Genomic DNA, 12,086 nt, shown 5'->3' with positions numbered 1-12,086 from the left:
GCACTAATGCATGATCTTGTCCACTCTCTCCAACATCAGGTAATACTTGACCCACCTTTGTATCAAAAAGAGTTCCCAGATATTCCAAGGACTGTGTGGGAAGACGTTTGCACTTTGCAAACTGAAACACCCAGCCCAAGCCTTCTAAACTTGAGCCCTCTGTCGGATGCTAGAGTATCTTCTTGTAAGACTTGGCCCTGAATCAATCAATCGTTAGACAAGGATGAACCATGATGGCCCTCTCTGCTCAAAATGTTACCACAGCTACCATGATTTTGGTAAATATTTGCGGTCATGGCCAAGCCAAAGGGGATGTGAACTGACCTGAAAATGTTCTAGTAGGATACAGAAACAAAGATATCTTTGATCTTTAGTCTGATATTTACAGCAATGTCTACTGTTTTACCAATGATGCACCAGTTATGAATATGATAGCCATGCACAGGATAAATTCTGACAGGCCCAAAAACCCTGCTACAGCAAGAGCAGGACTTACCCAGGTAAGCTTTAAACTACCTTGTAAAAGTGGAAATTAAAGGCCTTGTTCCAAGGAATATAGAGGCTTTGTTTCCAGCAGTATAGAAGCGGTTATCAGATGTTCCTATTTGCTGTTCCTGTACAAATAAAGAAACCATACAGAAGAGATAATGCGACTTAAGATCCCCACCTTTGCAAAGAAGAGCAGCTTTGAGACAATGCTGACACTCTGACGCAGCTTTGGATGACTACGTGACAGTTTCTTCCCCAAAGAAACTGGGGGAGGGGGGGGGACCAGCCAATGTGGCAGCACCCCCCCCCCAACCGAAGCACAGAAAAGACCCTCAATGTGGCAAGAGACCTAGTTCAGTGGTTCTCAACCTTTCTAATGCCGTGACCCCGCAATACAGTTCCTCATGTTGCGGTGACCCCTCGCCCCGCCCTCGCCCCGTGAGGGTGGGGTGAGGGCGGGGCTTTGGTCATATGGGGGCGGGGTTATGGATGGGGTTGGATTTTAGTGCACACTTATCATTTAATTATGACATTTATAATGTGAATGTAACTCAACTCACCATAGGTTCTCACATGCATGGCACACTGACCCATGATCGTCACGGGGCTAGATGTAAAAGTACAGTTTGTATCCACAGGAACCCCCCTGACCCACAATAATGGATGTAAAGCAGAATTATGACATTCCCCATACAACTCACCCTACAAAAAGATATTCTGGTTCTAGTGACATCTCAGTAACAGCAAACTCAAACTCCTTCTATTTCCAGGCTCAATAGCCCTACTTATGAAAAGACAGCAGTTTACCACCAATGCATGTCCTCTGAGAAAACACAACAAATAAGACCGATACAAACGCTTACATGCTAGCAAAAATATCTCATCTCGGTAACAGACACAGAACCGACCTAACATACTCCCAGGATCTGTAGTAATGCACATAAACTAATCCGCACACAGTTACACCTGTATTATGGAATACACTCAAACAGGAGCAACCCTATCTATGAAAAGGCAACACTACAAATATTAATCAGGTCCTAAAAACCAATACACCTCTTATAGGAAACAGAACTAGCAAGCAGCTATAGATCCCCACACAGAAATAATTGTAAAACTATACTAATAAGCAGAATAAATGTTTCAAAACAGCTATGAACATCCAACAATTAAAAACGCATAAAAACTATTAAACATTCTCCAAACACCAATAAAATATTTCAAAAAGCAGACATCACACAATTAAAATGGCAGTCAAGAAAAATAAACTTAAAAAGCCACCTTTACTTACCCCCTCCAGCAGCTCTCCTACTCCCCTTCCCTGCAGGCCGTGGCACTCACCAGAAGCAGCAGTAGAAGCTAAGCTCTATACTTATGGTCCTCTTCCTTAGTGCCCATGTCTCTCACACACACACACCATACAAGTCATGCCCCCATGACCAGTTTCTGTCTCTCACACACCAATCATCTCCCAAACAGTCTTTGGCACACACACACCAGTCACCTTCCTGAACAGTTTTCTCTCATGCCATACACACACACACACACACAGGCTTCCCACTCCCGTGTTCTACTTACATATACGGGCTTCTCACTCTCATAATCACTTTCTCACACACACACACACACACACACCAGTCACCTTCCTGAACAGTTTCTCTCATGCCATACACACACACACACACAGGCTTCCCATTCCCGTGTTCTACTTACATATATGGGCTTCTCACTCTCATAATCACTTTCTCTGTCTCTCTCTCTCTCACACACACACACACACACACACACACACACCCTCACTCACTCACCAGTCTCTCACTCCCATGCTTGTTCTCTCCACATGCACAGGCTTTTCATTCCCATAATCACTTTCTCTCTGTTACACACACACCAGTCTCTCTCATTTCCATGCTCACTCTCCACGTGCACAGGCTTCTCATTCCCTGAATCACATTCTCTCATATTCACACACACACACACCAGTCTTTTTCTCTCACACACACCATTACCTTACCAAGCAGTCTCTCTCTCTCATGCATGCACACTCACCCTGGTTTCTCACTCCCATGCTTTCTTTCACCCCCACAACACCAGGCTTCTTACGCCCATGCTTTCTCACATACCCAGACTTCTCACTTCCATGCTTTTTCTCTCTCTCACACACACACATCAGTCACCTCCCTGACTAATGTCTCACACTCTCACATACACATCAGTCATCTCCCTGAGCAATCACTTTCATTGTCTCTCACATACACACACACATCAGCTCTCTGACCAGTCAATCACACACAGGCTGGCTGGCTGCTTCTCTCTCTTTCTCTCACTCACTTCCTCTTCTCCCCCGAGGACAAATGGGAGCTGCAGCAGCCTCCGCTGGCCAAGAAAGAAGAATCCCATCGGCCGCGGGAGGCTCATGCTGCTGTCTCCTTTCTCCATTACCAGCTGCTTCTATTGCTCGGGGACCGATGCTGCAGCCGCTGCTGCTACTTTTTCGCGCGGCTCTCTCTCCTTCCCGCACACCACGATTCACTTCCTGTTCCGGGTCACGGGAGGGGGGGGCAGGCGCAGGAAAAAGAAAAGGCCCAGCCGCGGGTGCAGAGCTTCTTCTAGCGCTGCTGCCGTTCCCGCTGGGCTTGAACGTGCTGACAGCCCAGCGGCAACGGCAGCGGGAGAGACCGGGAGCGCGCGACCCCTGTGTTTTGGGCGTTCGACCCCCGCCGGGGTCGCAACCCATAGGTTGAGAACCGCTGACCTAGTTTAAACTGCTTACTGGAAACCTGAACACTTGACTGAGACCTGCAGCTGAATCCCAAGCCAGCAGGTCTCCTCCTGGCATCAGGCTCCTGAATTGCACAGAAAGCCTGATTTTAAAACAAATTTAAAGAATTCCAGTGTAAATTCCTAAAAAATCTATTGCCCAGCCTAAAAAAGTATTTTAACTGCATCTTCCATGGAAGCCAGAACTGGAGAGTCTCTGAAATTCCCTTGTGGCTTTTGAAGAATGCTGAAGTTCAGAACTAACCATAGGTGAAGTTATCAACATGGCTGCCATTCCCACCAAAAACATTATTCCAGAGGCCAACAAGTATCCTGTATGTGGCACAGGCAAGAGCTCCTTTCCAGTAGCAAGACCTCTAAGACCTCAGAGGAATCCCTGGGGATCTCCCCTGACTAGACACAGTGGTCCTGCGACAGAAGCAGCACACCTACAGCTGCAGGCCCTGCAACAGTATCCATGCTCAGATTTTTCCCCAGAATGGGCTTGGCACCTCCTCCAAAACAGTGTGGTATGGTAATCACCAGAGCCAGCTAAAAAAACAAAATGCACTTACAAGAGGTCTCTTCCCAGCCTCTTTGCTCATATCTGCCCCATTTCAAACAGCCTGTTTTGTCTTCCTTTTTTTCTTTTTCAAACTGCTCTGGAGTAGAGTTGGTGGGGGGAGGCAGTGAGGAGGATCTCAGCAGACCTGAAGTTTCTGCCTTTTTTTTTTTATCTTTTTCTTTCGCACAGAAAACTTGATGCAGACTCCTTTTTCAATTTTTTAAACAAGCTTTATTCATAAAGCCCTGAAAAGGGAAGCAGTATTACAGATCAGAGGACTTAAAACCCAAAGGAGGAAGGTGGCTAAAGGCCAAGGCGGGGGCACAGAGGGAAACAAGTAATGGATTTCACTGACCACATAAAAGAGTAAACCTACAGCTGGATCGCCCCCCAATCCAGAAGCCCTTAAATGCCCCCTGGAAGCCTCCTGGTGCAAAGACATGCTCAACCAGGGTGTGGATCAGCCCCAAAGACTATTCCCCTAGAAGCAGCCAATTTCTCTTCCAAATTCCTTATTAGTTGATCCAGACCAGGCTTCAGTTTTCAGCAAAGGATGCTTGCCTACCATCTGCTGGATACAGAATACTGGCAGTTTGAAATCAATATAGGACCTGTAAGGCACAACATAAGTAAAAACCTGCTGTTCTGTCTCTACCTACTGGGCTGGAAGCATAAACCTATGCATCTGGACTGGTCTGGCTGGCTGAAGAGGAAACATATTTTGGAGCCAATACACTTTGACCCTAAGAAGGTGGGATGGTGTAGAGAAGATGACTGTCATGGAAGCCTAATCACTGGCTAGTATAGTGTGATCCTGAAGAATTAGGTGTATGAGCAATCTTCCCCTCCAGCCATCCAAGAGGATTTACAATCAGACAAGCAACCATAATGAGGAGTGGGATAAAAACAGAGACAAAATATATGGTAGGAACATTTGGCAAAAAAAAACAAAAAAAAAACCCAACTGTTTTGGTATAGAGTACCACAATTTAAAACACAGTTGTGATCATAAGTTTACATAACCCTGGCAGAATTTGTAAGGTGTGTAGCATTTTAAGAAAACATGAGTGATCATGCAAAACACCTTATTGTTTAATGATTGTGCTATTCTGTGATGCATAATATTTTAATTTGAAAAACATTAAAAATAACAGATGTTGAATCATCAAATATTGGAGAAGCCCAACCGGCCACGTTGATTATTTCCTTCTTGTTGAATACTGATAGAGATTGGGTTTTAAGGCTCTATTTCAGGAATATTAAAGAGAAATTCTATCAGTTAAATGTGAGAATATTTCCTGATGTAACTAAAGAAACACAAACAAGGAGAAAACAGTTTTTGATAATGAGGCCAAAATTTCTGCAGATGGGAGCCTTGTTTAAACTAAGGTTCCCATGTAAATGCTGTGTATCTTATCAAAATGTTAAGTATTGCTTTTTTCAACCTTCACACTTAACTAAATTTATAACAGATAGAACTACGGATGAAATCTCTGGTTTAGCTACCCCATAGAGATTTGCGGATGATCTCACAGATTAGTAATTTAAACTCCCCAGGTTGGATTGCTTTGTAATTTCTTTGATAAAATTTATGAAAATATATATAACCTTTGAATTTCATATATGATCTACTCCTCCTATTGTGGACTTTGAAAATTATGGTTAAGTACAAATTTATTGTATTTTTTCTTATTTCTTCTATATATAGAACTTTGTTTAAACCATATGATGTAAAGTTATCAAAAATTTCTTGATTATATAATTTGAAAAGTTGACAAACAAAAAATAAATAAATAACAGCCGTGTTTTGTCTGATCACTCGTTTTCTTAAAATACTACACATCTTACATATTCTATAAACTTATGAGCACAACTAAAATCCAACAATCAATAGGGAGACCCACCTGGATCAATTATGCATGTTTGCACAGATCTCTTCACCAGTCTTGGATAGTCTCTGAAGTAAAAATCTGTATACTGTTCCAAATTTAGGTCTCTGTAAGGAAGGAGAAATGTTAGAAAGGAGAAAAGGACACAGTCCAACAGTGGCATAAAATGCTGCAATTAAATGTTCCTTGGATTTTGAAATGGCTCTGTTCCACGTCATTAGTGTATAACGGAGGAAAATATGATTCTTCTACTATCTTTCCCTAATTTCAGACCATTGCCTTTTTAATATTATACAAATATGTTGAATTTAACCACAAATTCTAGACTCCAAATAGGAGACTTCAGCTATACCTCTGCTATTATGGAGAGGCATTTAATCCAGTACGAATACATGTCTGCAGCAAAATTTAGTAAATTATAATTATCAATGCATTCAAAGCTTTGTGGTAACACATGGAAAGGGCAAAACAAAAAAGCAAGACAACAAAAACAGGCTTGGATAGAGTTGGCCCAGTGGCAGGGCTGTGTGCTGCCATGCAGAGGACATGGGTTCATGTTACAAAGTCCAAAACTCTGCTTCTTGGGCAGCCCGGGAATGTTGCAGAGTCAGCGTTTACAGCACCAGGGATTCCAAATCCTTGCTCAACAGCAACCCTTACTGAACAGACTCAGACTTAATATCACATTCAAGAGAAAACCGTGGTCTGAGGCTCCCCTCCTCCTCCCCAACAGAGGAATGTTACTGGAATATGTGGAATAAATAAATTGGGAGGGAATATAAAATAGGGTAAAAACCTCAGGTAGTTGCAAACTAAGGGGCCAATGCAATAAAGTCACGTAGAAAGCGGGCGCTGAACAGTCAGCGTCCACTCTCTTAATGCACCCCAGGTGCCCCCAAGGGGGGGGGGGGGCGCCATACAATATTAAAATTAGGGAGTCACGATAGCAAGGAGGCACTAGGGTCGCTTGTGCGACCCTAGCACCTCCATGCTAACGCGAACCCAATTGGTTTTCGTGACCACCATACGCCGGTCACGAAAACCAACGCCGAGTTTATCGTCATCGGTTTTCCTTACTGGTGGACAGCCACGAAAACAGACGCCGATAAACCCGGTGTTGGTTTTCGTGATGGCCGTTCGCCGGACCCGCAATAAACTTGGCGTCAGTTTTCATGATGGGTGCAACTGTCAATTTTTTTTTTTTTACTTTTATTTCTTTTATTTTTCATCCTACTTAATATCACAATGATATTAACGATATTATGTAGGAGGCAGTATAGAAAAGCAGTTTTTCCTGCTTTTCTGGACTTTTGTTTGATGCACACAGCTATTAACGCCTGCCCCAATAAGGCGTTAAAAGATGACAGTTAAATGTGTGTCCAAGACGCGCTTTTTTTTTTTTTTTGCATTGGAAGTGAATGCCTAATAGCCTCATTCACATGCATTTGCATGTGATGATCGCTATTAGATTCATTCCGTATTGGATGCGCGATGAATATGCGCTTATCACCTAATTGCATTACAGGATTAATTAGCACCTATTCTACCTACATCCGACTGCAGGTTAACAGTGCGCTCGGCTCAGCGCAACGCATTGCATCGGCCCCAAGGTCTCATGGCATCATAGTCCAATTGAGACCATCGCTTATGGAGTCAGAAACCCAAAGGAATAGGAGGAAGCCCAAAGTAATAGGAGGAAAATGACAGGGCCAAACCCACCCTCCCTCAAAACAAGCAAAAAGCCAAACAAGCTGACTAGAATAAGGATTGATACTGCAAATAACCAAACTTCTATGCTTAAAAAGAAATGCATCTTTTTGCCGAGTCAGATAGAAAGAGCCAGGCAGACTGGATGGACTTATATATGGACATCCTTATCTCAGAGGAAATGTGAAGTTCTTCCTTGCTAATAGGGTGATGAGATGAGTGGAGATGTCTGGAACAGCCTCATGGCAAAGGTGGTGGAGACCAGCACAGAAATTGAATTTAAACATGCTTGAACCAAGTAGAAAGGGAACAGATAGAACAAGGTTGAGCCTGATCATTTCATTATATTTAGTTTGACTTCTCTTGGATTGTCCCTTGAAAATCCAAGAATGAATCACTGAAGGATATTTTAAGACACTTATACACATCTTTTTCATATCCCCTTATGTTAATCTATTTCCAAAGTATGAGCCTAACATCTGTGACCACTCGGTATAGCAAAAAAAAGGAAAACTGGTTCTTTTTTTTTTTTTGTATATAAAAGTTTTATTGTCAATCAAAGCTACAACATAGCAGAAAAACAGAACAAAAACCTTGAACATGTATCAGAACCCGAATACTAATGAAATCGTGGATTTCCACGCACAGAAAAACAAAACCTCAATTGACCAATTTTATACAGTGTATAAGTATACCCCATCCCCAAAACCCACCCCCCACCCTCCCACACACAGTGGGACATCGAGATACAATTGGGCAAAAGAGGAAAAATGAGAGTAAAAGTAGAAGGATTAGAGAAGAATAAGGGTAAGTAGGACAACGGTTAGAGGAAAAATTCCTCAGTTTATCCGGAGCGAGGTACCCCAAACTAAATGATCACGTAGGTACATGAGAAAGGATAGGGAAATACCAAAGTCCAAGAAACACCAGTAAACGCCAGGGAGCCATAATGATGCTCAAAGGCAAGGGACATGGGGAGCTGGAAGTGCCTGAGAGCCAAGCCATTGAACATAATGAACCCATATTTTCTCAAAAATACTCATGCGATCTCTAAGAACAGCAGTAAGTCTACTGAGTTGATAAAATGTGTGTAACCTATGTTGTATTTTAGCCAGGCTCGGCACTGTGGCCCCTTTCCAATGTAGTGCAATTTCAGATCGAGCTGCAATAAAAACATGTGTCAAAAACCTCTGGGTGTGTTTGTTGTGTCCGGGAACTGGAAGGCCTAAGAGCACATGCCAAGGCTCAGCTGCTATCGGGTCCGGAACAAACATGGACAACCAATCGAACACCTCCCGCCAGACTATAACAATCTTCTGGCATTCCCACCATAGATGATAATAGGTGCCGGTAGTCCCACACCCCCTCCAACAACAGTCCGATAGGGATGGACGATATTTATGTAATTGGACCGGAGTATAATGCCACCTATATATAAGTTTATAACAGTTTTCCTGTAGACCCACCGACACTGAGCATTTATGAGCAATAGTATATATAGCGTCCCAGTCCTGATCGTCCAACTGACACTGAAAGTCCCGGTCCCACAGACCACGATGTCGGGGGGGATCCCTTGCTATTCCATTAAGAATGCCATACACTTTAGAGATAACACCTCGTATGGTGGACGCATTCTTGCAATAGGTTTCAAAGAGGGTACCCTTTAATTTTAAGTCACGTCCATGAAGTCCCCGCTGAACAAAATAGTACAGCTTAGCATAATGCAAAAAATCTATCTCAGGCAAAGTGTACATTGAGCAAAGCTGATCCCGAGTCATAAGAGACCCTAGCTGTTGGACATGGAACAGACGAATAATGCCCCTAGACGCCCACTGAGTCAAGGCCGCCGAGTTATCCTGGATAGAATATACTGTGTTAGAGCGCATATGCGTCATTATAGTGTATTTCTCAGGACCTACAAGCGCGAGCTTCCAAGTGTGCCAAACACGAAGAGTCGTGCGGAGCGCAAATGGAAAATAGAGGAGTGGTCCCCATGTTACTTTAGGTTGCCAGGGCAGCGCAGAGAGGGGAAAATCCCCTAGAAGTGATTGTTCTAAATGCACCCATTGTGGTATGTCACTAGTGCGATGGATAGCAACCAGAGTTCGCAGTTGCGCAGCTGAGTAATACCATAATAAATTCGGTAAGTTAACACCCCCCCTGAGTTTTGGACGATACAACGTGGTCCGCGCCACCCTCGGGGGTCGCTTGCGCCAAATATAGCTACACAAAATTCATTGCCATTGTTTGAGTACACTGGTGGGTAAGTAAATGGGAATAGTTGTAAAGAAGTATAAAAATCTGGGGAGAACATTCATCTTAATGACAGCCAGGCGGCCCAACCAGGAATGCATTTGGTTCTGCCAGCTATGTAAATCCTTCAGTATTTTTTTTATGAGAGGATCATAATTCAGGGAGAATAACTGACTGTTGGAGGATCCCAAACGAACCCCCAAGTATTTCAAAGCAGGCTTGGCCCATTTAAACGGAAAGGCTTGTTCTATCAGATGTACCTCTGAAGGTAATAGGGTTAAATTTAGAAGTTCTGATTTATCATAGTTCACTTTCATGCCGGATACTGCAGTGAACCGACCCAACTCTGTCATAACACCCCTAAGTGATGTTTCCGGATCAGTAAGGGTGAACATCACATCATCCGCAAAAAAGGGAGATTTTAAAATGACGATCGCCCTTCTGTACCCCCACTATGTCCCTGGATTCCCAAACGGTCGTTGTAAAAGGTTCTAGGAACAGAGCGAACAAGAGAGGGGACAGTGGGCACCCCTGTCTAGTTCCCCGGTTAATGGAAAAAGATGTACCATAACCCCCATTTGCCTTTACCCGAGCCGAGGGGTGGTCGTATAATTTCGCCAGCCAAGACATAAAGGAGGAGCCAAATGCCATGGACTGCAAGGTTTTAAATAAGAAGGGCCAGTGAACCAAATCAAAAGCCTTCTCGGCGTCTAGTGAGAGAAGGACCGCTGGCTGTCGATGAATGTGCACCAAATCAATAATGTCCACTATCCTCCTGACATTGTCCGCCGCCAGGCGGCCTGGCACGAAACCCACTTGGTCATTGTGCACTAAGTTAGGCAAGACCCCATTAAGCCGTACAGCTAAAACTCTGGCCAACAATTTAAGATCTATGTTAATTAGCGAGATGGGTCTGTAAGAGCTGCATTTAGTGGGATCCCTACCCGGTTTGGGAAGCACTGTTATACCTGCGGTATTGGAATCACTACCGAGAGTGGCACCCTGTAAGAGAGAGTTAAAGGAGTCCGTTAAGGGACCCACCAATATATGCGCAAATTTGCGATAGTAAGTGCCCGTGAATCCGTCGAGGCCTGGGGCCTTGCCTGGCTTTAAGCGTGTGATAGCCTGGAGGACCTCGTCCTGGTCAATGGGCTTGTCTAAATATGCCCTCTGCGAGTCCGTGAGAGTGGGTAACTGGACCGAACGGAGATAGTCATCAATAGCAGCGTCAGTCACCATGCTGTCAGGAGCATACAACTGGGCATAAAATTTAGTAAAAGCTTGCCGAATACCATCGGAAGTGGTGATGGGAGACCCAGTCCCTAAATCTAATTTCTCAATAGTTGTCTGGGCCCGAGCTGCATGCAGCCTATGCGCAAGATAGCGCCCCGCCTTGTTACCCCCTTCAAAAAACTGTTGCTTTAATAAAAGGAGACGGTGACTGATAGCTTCATCGTCCAGAGAGCTAATTTGACTCTTAATGTGTAATATGCGGCGATAGATTGATTGGGAGGAGGTGGCAATATGTTGTTTAGTTAAGGCTTCCAGGTCAGACAATAAAGTAAGCCTTGAAAGGGCCCTAGTTTTATTACAATGGGCAGCCTGAGACAAAAAGTGTCCCCTCATAACAGCCTTAGAACACTCCCATAGAATAAAGGGACCAGTATCCTCAGTAGCATTCTCCTGGAAGTAATGTTGCAGATGGGATTCCATTTTAGTGAGAAACCCCTGATCTTTAAGGAGACTCTCGTTGAGTCGCCATGGCCAGTACCCTTGATCTGAATCTTGGAGGGCAACCTCAATCCATATAGGAGCATGATCAGACCAGGTGATGGGGTCCTATCCCCGTCTGGAGTACTCTGGCCTGAATCTGCACCGAAACAAATAAATAGTCGATTCTGGTATAGCTGCCATGGGGATTAGAATAAAAGGTGTAGGATCTAGAATGTGGGTAGCGTTGCCGCCAAATATCAACAACGCACCATTTGTTCAAGAAGCGACACCATCTGGTACGAAATCTAGTGGCTGGCCCCGCACCAGTACACTATGGTCCAACTTAGGAAACAAGGTGGCGTTGAAATCGCCACCCAGGACAAGGTCCCCCTCTAAATGTTGTTGTAAAAGACGGTCAAGTGAGCTTAGAAACGCCACCTGACCCGTATTGGGAAAATAAACGTTAAGGAGAGAAATAACACTGGTGCCCACCCTGATCTGTAGAAAAATATACCTGCCCTGTGGGTCGGAAATGGTAAGCAGGACTTCATGCACACAGGTATTAGAAATCAGTATCCCCACTCCCACATACAGTAGAAAAGTTGGGAAATGTCAGCAGCCGCTCATGGTGCTTGCGCACATGAGTCTCCTACAGGAAAGCTACTCCTACTTTCTGACGCTGGAGCTCCCTAGCAAGTAACGAGCGCTTT

General features: G+C 44.1%; 1 protein-coding gene across 1 annotated transcript in view; it reads right to left on the bottom strand.

The window, feature by feature from the left end:
• Positions 1–12,086, bottom strand: part of ANAPC1 (anaphase promoting complex subunit 1) — a 540,434-nt gene that overhangs the window by 507,994 nt on the left and 20,354 nt on the right. Inside the window, exon 4 of the mRNA XM_029596802.1 lies at positions 5,719–5,810. Coding sequence (XP_029452662.1) covers positions 5,719–5,810 — 92 coding nt within the window. The remainder of the gene's footprint in view (positions 1–5,718; positions 5,811–12,086) is intronic.

Source organism: Rhinatrema bivittatum, chromosome 3 (assembly GCF_901001135.1).
Source record: "Rhinatrema bivittatum chromosome 3, aRhiBiv1.1, whole genome shotgun sequence".
Lineage (NCBI taxonomy): Eukaryota > Metazoa > Chordata > Amphibia > Gymnophiona > Rhinatrematidae > Rhinatrema > Rhinatrema bivittatum.
This window is presented reverse-complemented; position numbering and strand designations above follow the sequence as displayed.